At 40.6% G+C, this 11,451-nt stretch overlaps 1 protein-coding gene across 2 annotated transcripts; it reads left to right on the top strand.

Annotated features, from left to right (window-relative positions):
• The first annotated feature begins 737 nt into the window (after positions 1 to 737).
• LOC149038628 (uncharacterized) lies at positions 738 to 11,259 on the top strand. Of its 2 annotated transcripts, XM_089184903.1 has the most exons (12): positions 738 to 1,266; positions 2,161 to 2,784; positions 3,264 to 3,497; positions 4,551 to 4,666; positions 4,762 to 4,943; positions 5,077 to 5,414; positions 6,053 to 6,294; positions 6,763 to 6,912; positions 7,284 to 7,460; positions 8,202 to 8,340; positions 9,399 to 9,726; positions 10,617 to 11,259. In XM_089184903.1, exons 2-12 carry the CDS (start codon positions 2,709 to 2,711, stop codon positions 10,627 to 10,629), a joined length of 1,995 nt encoding a protein of 664 aa, XP_089041029.1. In that variant the 5' UTR covers positions 738 to 1,266; positions 2,161 to 2,708; the 3' UTR covers positions 10,630 to 11,259. The 2 variants fall into 2 exon arrangements, 1 of the variants encoding a protein (XP_089041029.1); XR_016180457.1 differs by lacking the exon at positions 8,202 to 8,340.
• Positions 11,260 to 11,451: the final 192 nt, after the last annotated feature.

Here is an 11,451-nt window from a genome sequence, read left to right as displayed (position 1 = left end):
ATATCACTTACTGCGAAGGGCTCGGAGTTTACAGATGTTCAAAAGCTTTTTCTGTTATAGCGTGAGATTGAGGACAAAATTGATCATTACGTTTCGTCGCGTGTGTTTTTCCTGTGAGAAGCAACAAAAGATGCCGGCGACTGACGAAATAACAAGTTAACACGAAAATCAGATAACACCTAAACAAACAATTTTAGCTACCGATTTTCAGTGAATTTTTAAAGAACAATTTTCTTTTAAGTTTCAAGACAATTTGAAGATTCAACATACAAACAACGTACTAAAATGCGAAAGTTACACACCACAAAATTGATAAATAGGCCTGAAATGAAATTCTATCTTGTTATTGATCATACGTTGCCTAGCACGTGACCTAAATCTACCCAGGTGGAGATCCAAAATGACGGTGGCAGGCTTGGCTTAGTTATATCACTCAAAACTCGTTCCCGTTTGTCTCATTTGATAAAGAGGGAATCGTTAATGTTTTCATTAAGACAGTATTGCCTTGATTTTCTAATATTTACAACGAAAGACAGTAAATTTTACTTTTCACCCACATTACTTCCAACCTTTTCTTTTGAACCAGAAACAAAAATGATAGACGTTTAAAACACATGACATCATCCACCTTGTCAAATGTAATAGCATGATCATTTCAATTGTAATGCCTTCTTATCCCAACGTTACTTTGTTTCTTTGCTACATTAGCGAACACTGAACTACTGCTCGTACTCTAGATATGACAATCAACCACAAAATTCCCTAAACCAGATAACATTAAACATAATCTAAAAAATCATGTGTCAATTCACGAGTTTGCTCACAGAGCACTTTGATTTTCCCGGTAAACAAAGTGTAATCCAAACTGATTTCTTTGTTGTTGTTCCCCTTCTGTCTTCTTACAGTCGCTCAGCGGTAGTTATCCCAAGTTGTCCAGTCCGTCCTGCAAGAAATGCCCTGCAGGATCTTTTACAGTCTGCTCTCTAAATGAAGAGTCACGATGTGTAAAGTGCGCGGAAGGAACGTACAACGATAAGCCTTCTCGCCGAGGAACATGCAAGCGCTGCACCAGATGTGGTCACAATGAATACAAGTCCCATCCCTGTAATTCAACGTCGAATACCGTTTGTGTAAAATGCAGGGAATGTCCTCCAGGCTTCGGTGTGTTCAGGCCTTGTGAAAAGACTAGAGACACTGATTGTGTTAAGTGTCCAGTTCCCGAGAGCTTCCTCAGCAGTTATGGTAAAGTTGAATGCGGAATTAAAGGTAATAGTTGAATTTCTTTCCAAAGTCAGAACGACTTTTCCTTTTCCTGCAATCAAACGTTCCATAAACGGTGCAAAAAAGACCTAAAATAAGTGCCCTCTTCAGCCTGAAAGGTGTTTTCTGTTGTTAGATGTTACGAGCGGGGGTTGACCCAAGGGCCGTTATGTTGTGTATGCCTACGGAAGGTGCCAACCAGAGTGGAATTGATTATTGGGACCAGTTGTTAATTAACACTTTAACTCCCAGATCAAATTTGTAATTCTCCTTACTGTCAACCATAAAATTCTTATTAATGTTAGTTCAGAGAATTTAGCATTGGATCCCCAAATTGATGTTTTTCTTTACTCTCATCACTTATCTGGTTGATATTGTATTGATCTTGTAAGGAGAAATTCTATCTTGATCACTCATGGGAGTTAAAGGGTTAACGCCAGGGAGGGAGAACTCTCTTGGGGGGGATCACATGGTTTTTAGGGGAAATGAAGGGGGTATTGGTTGTCGCACAGCGGAGCATAAAGGGGGGGGGGGGGGGCTATGGAAAGTTGAGGGAGGAATCACAAAAATATTACGGAGCCTTAAGAAGGGAAAAGGTAAATTTTATAGTGACACAACCAGAATCTTCCAAACCCCCCCCCCCCCTGAATAAAAAATGACTGGTCCCATATCAAGACACGGTTGTGTTGTGAAAAAAGGAATCGGCAAAAGAAATCTTTGTTCCATGATTCTTCAGACACTCGTGAAAATTTCGAAACTAGAAGATTTTTTTCGGTTGCAAAGTGCTCTGATACTTCTTAGGTATTTGAATGTTTGACATGAGAAGTTTAAGTGATGGCAACTGAGATATGTTACACGCCAGTTGTGTCTTATCATGCGTTTCATTTTTCTGTTTTGCAGTTGATTCTTTTCGCAACAATATCAGGGAGAAAGAAAAGCTCAAGGATAGTTTCTTTGTTCTAAGAGAGGAGGTTAATCCCTGGGAAAATGGCAGGAAGAACCCCAAGTCTCAGCATCGACTTGCATTCGTCGAAAAACATGTCAACGCTAACATCATTGTATCTGCGTTACCTTCTGTTAATCCAACGCCTTCAAATGTTTTCTTCTCTACGAAGCCCACTAGTGTTGTAGACCAAGGAACAATTTTGGTTAGTTCTGCTTTTTATAGCTCACCATCGTCATCACGGAACGTCGAGAAATCCATTACTTTTCCCGCGGGAAAAATCATCGACCCTACACTCCGACCGGATATTCCTTCAAAACGTCGACCTCCATCTCGCCCGACAGAAAAATCCGTTTCCTACTTTAAAACACCGACAAATTTTGAAATTCAAGGAGATGATGGGAGCTATCCGAGTCGTACACCGCGAAACACCCGTCAAAACGGAACAGATGCAACGACAACGCGTGTAGCATCACCTGTTTCACCTTCTAAGAGCGTCAAAGCCATGTACATCAACCATAGAATGGATGAAGAACTTAGCACAGAATCCTATCGACATCGCAATACCAGGTGGAGTCTAGGTAAGGCTTAACTGACTTTGTCCTCCTCAGTTTGTTGGACCCTATTGCGGAAAAGAAAAATTGTCTTTTCTTAATCAAAGTTTGGATCCCCCCAACAATAATTTCTGCATCCGCTCCAGGGTGGTTGGGTGCGTTGTCTCCTGAGTCTGCGAGGGAGGCACAAAGGTGGCGGGGGGGGGGGGGGGAGTTGTTGATTTTCAGAAATTCATTTGAACTTCACAAAGAAGTTCATCTCACATTTCTTTAGATGTTCAAAGGAGAAGTGAAAAGCCGGTGGACAATAATCCGTTAATTTTTTAGGAAACCAGATGACAACAGCTAGTGTTAAGAACTTCTGCGAGCTTTTTTGCGCTGACAGTGACGCTTAACACTCAGGTTGCTACTTCGACCATGTGTCTGTGTAATTCTAAACGGGATATTCAAAATATCTCTGATATATCATCTATTTTTGTCGGTCCCTTTCGATAATTTTTTTACAGGAACTGATATTAACAAAGCGACATTAATGGTCACCAGTGACAACGGACATATAGAAGTTGACTTCCCTCCTCCAACAGAGGAAAATGAGGTCAGAGCCCCGTACCATGAATCTGACCAGGGTGTGTTCCAACATTCTCAAAACTGGCTAGTGATAGTAGTGATATTGGTTTCCGTTGCTGCTTTGGCGATGATTTTAATAATCAAGCGATGGAGGCATCAGAAGAAAACCAAAGGTAAATGATTTGGATATCTTGCGGATCAATATCAGTATCTGGGCAACTGCCCACCTACCCCTCCCCTAACCCGACGTAGGGGAGAGGTAGGTGGGCAGTTGCCCAGATACTGATATTGATCCTGTCTTGCAGCTGAGGGATTTAGTTATGTTAGGTTATTTGGTGAGCATGGTATCGGGTACGTCACTTTTGACGTGCGCATGAGCACTTGAGTGCAATGGATAAAAAGACACCGAATCCAAAGTTTAAATTTATAATTTTTAATGATAACGATAACAGAAACCTGGCATGCCCCCCAATGATTCTAAGAAAGTAATGCAGGACCCCCTAAGACCCCCTTTACCCCCGAGACCTCTACTCACGCCCTTTATAGGTATATCTAGGTATTTCTGTGCGAATGTATTCAAGTATGGCAAGGTATATCCAGTAGAAAATGATATACAGTAGAAGTACGAATGTGTTCAAGTATGGAAAGGTATATCCAGTAGAAAATGATATCCAGTAGAAGTACGAATGTGTTCAAGCATGGAAAGGTAGGCTTTCGTATCTGATGTAAAGAAATGTCACCGTTTTTTCCTTTACATTGCTTACAACTGGCGAAAGATATATTAAATTAGAGGCTCACTGTGTGATACAAAGGTGATGAGTGCATGTGTAACCTGGTATTGACGTCTGAAGCCTACCACGCCGTTGAATCATGTAGAAGACTATCGTCATTTGCTCGATTGTTTGTTTGTGTTCAAGTATGGAAAGGTATATCCAGTAGAGCATGATATCCAGTAGAGGTAGGATGTGTTCAAGTATGGAGAGGTCATCCTTTACTTAAGAACATCGTAAATATATTGTTAAACCTTTTGTTGCACAGCAGAAAGAATTTACAACAGAATTCAAAAGCACCTGAGGAATTACACTCAAACAGCTATTTGCCTGAAGCTAAAAAATATTGTTGAATAATGCTCTCGTCTGCGTCTTGAAGATTATTTTAGAATATTCCGCCAAAAATGCGGCTATTAAGGTATTCAAATAATTATCGTAATGTCTTGTTACTTACAGGGAGTAGCTTCGCTTGTCCTCGTCCAAACTACATACGCCCTCCACGCTGTGTGGCATCGTCGGACTGTTGTGATGGGGCTTCTATATCAAGCGCTACAGGAGCTTACACAGAACAGGTATAGTAATGGTGGGTTCGTCCACAATATTGACCTTCCCTGAACACTTTGTTGCCATTTCAGAGAGTGATTTTTACTGCTTATTTAACTGATAGACTGAAAGCCCCACAAGATCAAAGTATAGTCAGGAGGATGAAACAGAAGATTCTCTACCAAATCTCAACAACCCAGCTCAAGACACTTTGCCTACCTTTCAAAGTAATCTTGTGGTCGCAGATGTTCATCATACCTCTCAATTTGATGGAACTGGCACAGGGTTAGTGGGGAAACGAGTTGTGTAAGTTAATTTTTTCTTTATCTAAGTTGTCTTATCACTGAGGTCGATTTAGTCCCATTTTCTCCTCATAACGGGACGTCCAAATCACAGTTTCCCTCATATTTTCTATGATAATCGACCCTGTTTTCTATAGGTCCCCTGGATACATAACAAAAGCGGAGGCCACGTTCGACAGCTCTGGTGGAAAGCTTTTCGCACCGGACTCTGATGTCGTTATCACTGTAGGGAGTGGAGCAGTTCAAGAGGGCACCAAGCAGCGTTTTTTCTTCCGCGTGCCCAAGGATGACTCCACTTTGTTGCAGGACATCCCGGATATGCCCGAAGGAACACTTATTTCCCCCGTTGTCGAATGTGGACCTCACAACGTTACCTTGCTCAAGCCGGTGGAAATCACTGTTCCGCATGATCTCTGCTTGGACGAGGTCAGGAAGGATTCGATAAGGGTTTACAGATGTGAGCCATCTTCAAAAGGTAACTGTAAATCGCTATGCAAAAGCACTTTTAAAAAAATCGCTTTTACGCACAAATGGAAGTGGTACAGGAGGGTTATATAACCCGGAACCAATTAGAGTGCTGAATTTGGGCTGAACCGACCAAACAATATGGACATTATGGCCGACTTGATTTATCGCACAATCTCATCACCCCAAGAATGTAAACAGTTTATTCGAGCTTGGGGTACCGGAACACTCTTTTAATTTTAGTGATGTTTTTGTAAGGTTTTAACAGACACAATGATCCGGTTTTAAGATCATTTTCAGACAATCAGTGGCTGTTTATACTGACTTGACCAAAGGTTACAACGATCCTAGAAATAGCTTAGGAAGGCATTTTTCCAGGTTTTAAGCATATCCACATGTATATATTCTCGCATTTATGGTGGCTACATCAGTTACATAGAGACGAGTCCTTATTTATCATCTAGGTAGGTAGGGAAGGGGGGTAGGAATTTTGGTTGTGTCAAGATACAAATTACCTAATCCTCCCATAGGCCCCTATAATATTCGTATGATTCCCCCCCTTTCACTGGCAACTAATCCCCCCTTCCCCCCTCCCCCCATAGATAATGTCTGGTACCTGAGGAAGCTGTCAAATTAATTATGTTAAAGGACCGCTACGATGGGAGAAAATTCCCTCAGCGTCAGAAAAAAACTGCCAATCCAAAGCATGGTTTACAGTGAAAAAGAACTCTATCCACATCAAGACTAGAAAATTTTCCATTTGGAGCGTGTTCGCCTGTGGCGGAACAAAGAGGAAGAGAGCGACTGTTTACTTCAGCAGACATAACCCGAAAAGTGATCACATTTACCTACGCTTCTACATTTACAGTGATAATGAGGATTCAAAGAAGGTAAGTCGCAAAACGAGTAGTCAGCTAAAATGGTCAAGTATAGCATAATGAGCTCAAATAAGCTCAGAGGACGGATTTAGGGAAGAGGTGCAGGAGTGCGAACTACCTCCCTCCCCCTCCCCCTCCCCCTACCTCCTTAAAAACTCAATAGCTGGGGCCTACATCTACCATATTTTTTGAGCCTGGGTGTTTTCAGACGATTCTTTGTTGCTAGCCTGTTCCAGGCGTTCAGTTAGTAAACCTGAGAGAAATGCTAAGTGGTAGCTGTAAACGGTACGATAATAGCGGAGGAGTGAAAAAAACGAGGGAGGCTTGGGTCAAGTCGCGTAAAGGAGGGAGGTCTGGGTCGGGTCAACTTTGTAATATTTGTTGCACTGTTTTATTTGGATTGAGATTTGTGTTGAGATTTATTTTACAACATCTTAAGTGACGCTCTTTATGCTTTGATTTACATCTTTATTTACCAAGCGAGTGAAAGCGCAGGAGAAAGAGTCTTTTCCTGGCTCGAGATCATCAAAGGAGAAACCGTTTAAGATGTACGACGACGAAAAGGATGTGATCGTGAAGCTCACTGATCTTGAAGACGGTTGGGAACTGGATAAGACTCCCAGTCTACAGGTATTGAGCAGATTTAACATGCAATTCCAACAGATCTTGTGGTATAACCGCTGGACACTGCAAATTATTGCATGACGTCATCTTGGATTTTCTTTAAATTCGTTTTCCCTTTCCCCCCCTCTACCCCCCAACAAATGCCTAATGCTTCTTTTGCGTGTCATGTTTCGTATCATGACAACTCATTCTTACCAAAAATTGCTTCGGAATGTTTTCCCATGACCTCAGTTATAAAGTTATGTGCGGAGTTGACCAAGGTCTTGGAGAGTGAGAAAGAATTTATGATATCAAAGAAACACTTGGATGGTTCATTTCTTTTTCCATAAATTGAGTAGTTTCCATGTAAGGTAATACGTTTTAACCTTTCTTTGTAGAAATACAACTACGACACTGCATATCGCAATGGATTCCGTGCTAAAGATGCCTGTGATTTTGCAGTTAGACCGGCACGTCCAGGAGTGAAAGAATTTTCCTGCAACCTTAAATTTAATCAAGAAGACAGCCCAACAGAGTATTCAATTTATCTTTACCCGGGGTATTCACCGCGACAGGTGAAGTACACTATCGTACAGAAGTCATAAAACTTTCGTGTGGCAGTAATTGAGCATTCGTGCGCCTGTAATTACGTTAATTTGTGCCCAAGTCGTGTAAAATTAGTTGCCCAGTCGTAAACCATTTTACTCTTCCTGTGTTTGTATATCATTGCTACCACAGTCGAACAAAATTCGTTCTCCATTCGTTAAACTATCAGTCGAGGCCCACATGTGATGAATCGCAAAACAGTCGCACCCCTATGGTATGTCAGTATAATTGCTAAGGAGTGCGTTATATCTCTCTGTAGTCACCCCGCGCCAGAAGGTTATCGAAATAACGCTAAACGTTTCGGATTTAACTGGTCGTAATTGGCTTATTGTGAGACATATTAAGCCTGTTTAACACTTTCTAGCAAACGAACGTTGACACGACCGCTACAAATTAATATCTCGTTTCGTTCAGTTTTGCTACGGTCATGTGCACTATACCGTTTTAACCACGGGTTCTAAGCACCAAACTCTGTGCCTTAGTTTTTAATGCGTGACAAACTGGAGGTGAAGAAATAGAATAAAATCTACGTTTAACCCCTGATAGTCACCCGAACAATTATACTTAACAAATTTTCTCCCATAGGATAAGTGAATATTGTTGAATATTCGTGAAGCAAACCTACAGTAATTGAACCGGGGTCGTGTACGTAGCGTCAATATGTCTTCGAGGCTGTTTTTTTAAAATTTTGTTTGTTATTCAATCCGCAGACAGCTCGAAATATTTTTGTCCAAAATTCTGAGAGTGGCACTTGTTCCAACGGTCGTAAGGTTGCGGGCGCAGTTTCTATCACAATGCCACCAGAGGAAAACGAAATCAATGGAAGCCAAGAAACGATAAATTCAATGGGTTGGTGACATCGATTGGTTATCATACTAGCGCAATTTTTAATTGAGTGTCAAAAGTAATGCGGGATAACATTGGTTTTCCTTAATTGGGCTCCTTGATTGGCTTAGACAGTTCAAGCCACTTTCCCAGCCAATCAGATGCGTGACTAAAAAACAATCGGTATAACAAGATAATTTGGTTTTATCAACTGAGTTGATAATGCAAATTTGCCGCTGTAAGGCGTTTCTTAAGCTGACGTTTCGAGCGTTAGCCTTCGTCATTCGCTCTGACTAGGGGCAAAGGTCGAAACGTCAGCTTCAGGAACTGTTTACGGCAGCCAATTTACAAGTTCAACTCAGTTGATGGAACCAAGATATACTATTCAGTTTAAGCCGAAATGGTCCTCATGGAAGGACTCTAAATGCTTCTCTCGTGTTTCTATATGTTTTGAGAATCATTTTTTAACAAGATTCACGACACAGGATTAGATGCTTCTAGATATTCCTGGGATCTACGAAAACCGGAACCTGAGTGATTTAAGAACAATTTGATAGCGATTACCCTTGCCGAGAATTAAGTCTGGAAGCGAGATTCAATCTCTTCGCTCGATCATCTCTAACAAGAACCTAACTAAAACAGTGAGAGCGAATTCTAATGTTTGTATCGGAAAACCAAAACCAAAGTATTATTTACCAGCAGTCAGTTCTCGGGTAAATATCACAAGGAGTCAATGAGAACTCAAATTAAAAACCAACAAACTGCCTAAAGCGCGGGAAAACAGGAGCGAACACGTCGCAATCGATTAAAGTCTTGCATCTAATTGGTTGAGAGAGAGGCGCGAATTTTCTTGAACAATCACAGGACGAAATGCAGCAAAACAAAAGCAACTACAGATTACCTTCCATGCTGAAGTGAAAATTACTTTAGAATATTGGAGCTCAATTGAGAGGAATACAGTCCCGTGGTAGGATTGACGCGACTTGGATGAATAAATGGAGAAAGCTTGTCAGCGCATTTACGGAAAAGATTAAGGTAAAAGCGATGATATTGTCTGAAAAATAATTTCTATTTTTTGGCAGATTCCTCGGCCAACCAAACAGAATCTTTCAGCTGCGATATATCCTCGCTGGGCAGTGACAGACAACCAGTAACAGAAGACCATTTCCACTGCATACGCGAGGAAATCGGTGCTAAATGGAAGAATGTCCTGCGAAAACTGGGTCTCAAGGAACCAGAAATCGAAAATATTTGCGTGAATCATAAGGAATATGGGGTGGAGGAGAGTTTTTTCCAAGGTCTGCTGAAGTGGAAAAAACGTTTCGGCGAGGAAGCTACTACCGAAAAACTGTGTGACGTTCTTCGTGAGGCACGCTGCACGGAAGCTTTGAAAAAGTTTAGAGAATTAAGGTAAGGTCTCTAAATAAAAATGTCATTGTATTACTATTATCATCTTTATTCCAGATTCGCTTGCATCTGAAATAAAATCAAGAATTTTTTAATTGACTGTCGTAAGTACTCTGGAATTGCATTGGTATTTCAGTACCGTACATAACGTCGTTCCTTGATTGGTCTAGCAACCCTGCACCATCTATTATTCCAACTAATTATATGTTCAAAACTATTGGTGGCGACTTTATTACTCGTGTTTTCCAACGTTTGAAGCCAGTCGCGTCACTTGAATTGAAGGGAATACTACATTTATCCTCGGATTTTTAACTTTCTTAGTCAGCTGATTTCTGCCATTATTTCCCTCCAACCACGGCGGTAAGATGTGGAAGGACTCGCGTGTAAGCTGGAACTTTTCTCCTTCGTCACGCCAATAATTTTCATTGTTGACTGGCCGTGGAGACTGCTTTGCTTTTGGCTTTACGACAATTAATAGGGAGTTTAAGAAAACCACGACGGCAACGGCAACGGCAACGTCCCTAAAAAAAAGGTTTCGTGAGTAGAATAATGGCTGTGCACGTGCGTTATAAATCTTTGTAAATTTCTTCTCGTTGTCCACGGCGTCGCAGTCGTCGTTTCTTAAACTCTGTAATGACAACAGTAGACAACGAGCAGTTCCTCCTTTTCGGTGAAGTCCGTTGAGCGAGTCGAAAGCCGAAATAAGTGGAAAAAAAAATGATGTTGCAAAAGTAAGGTGTAAGGACTAAGTGAGAGTGGCATGAAAAATAAAATTGCCTCTTTCTCTAGTCCTGTGGTTTAAAGTAATACCACCATGGTCATATGAACTTTGCAAAGCAACGGACTGCATGTTTTGCTGTGTAAATTTTAAATCAACTTTCTGTCCTCTTAAGTTGCAGAGTGTGAAGCTGCTACTCCAGTTCAAGGAAGGGCGGCAATTCTTTGAACAAGTGTATGAAAATTCCATATTAGGCCGTTTTACAGTTGTATACTTAGTTGCCAAACCTTTGATTTGGAGTGAGACTGAAGTTAACTATGTTGTGATATGGCAGTATTTTGATTTCATGGACTAAATCAGAAATAGAAATTATGTCTCAATGTCTTCTGTAATTCAACATTCCAAATTCCAATTAGACCTGGAAACAATGGACAGAAAGAACCAACCTGGAGAACGTCGACTGCTAAATTACAATTCCCATTAATCCAATTCTTCATGATAACCAGCATTCAAAGACAAAACATATTTTTTTAGTTGCCATTGTGCTTTAATACACTCAACTGTGATTGTCCTCGTATACAGTTGGGATATGTTTTGAAATCCAAAACTTTGCATGTGCAGCAAAAATTTTGCGAATCAGACTTTTCAGCAATCAAACTATTCTATCAAGTAATTAAAACAAACACTTTTTATCAAAATTAGGTATCAACATGAAAAAAGTTAACTTTTTATCATGTAAAATATCAGTGGTAGCAATTAATACAGATTTTTTTATGTAATCCACAGAAACAAAATTATGAATAAAAATAATAATCTGATTAATGTCAAAATCATTCTTAAATGACACTCATTTTTCAATTAAGGCGTTGAGTTGGACACTCAACGCCTTCCTGAAACGAAAGTTGCTCAACTGGTCCCAAAAATCCTTTTAGTGATGGTGTCTTTGTAATGTTTGGATCAGCCATATATGGAAGTACTTAGGACATAGGAGAAGCTGTCACGGATGAAAT

Source organism: Pocillopora damicornis, chromosome 10 (assembly GCF_964200805.1).
Source record: "Pocillopora damicornis chromosome 10, jaPocDami1.2, whole genome shotgun sequence".
Taxonomy (NCBI): Eukaryota; Metazoa; Cnidaria; class Anthozoa; order Scleractinia; family Pocilloporidae; genus Pocillopora; species Pocillopora damicornis.
This window is presented reverse-complemented; position numbering and strand designations above follow the sequence as displayed.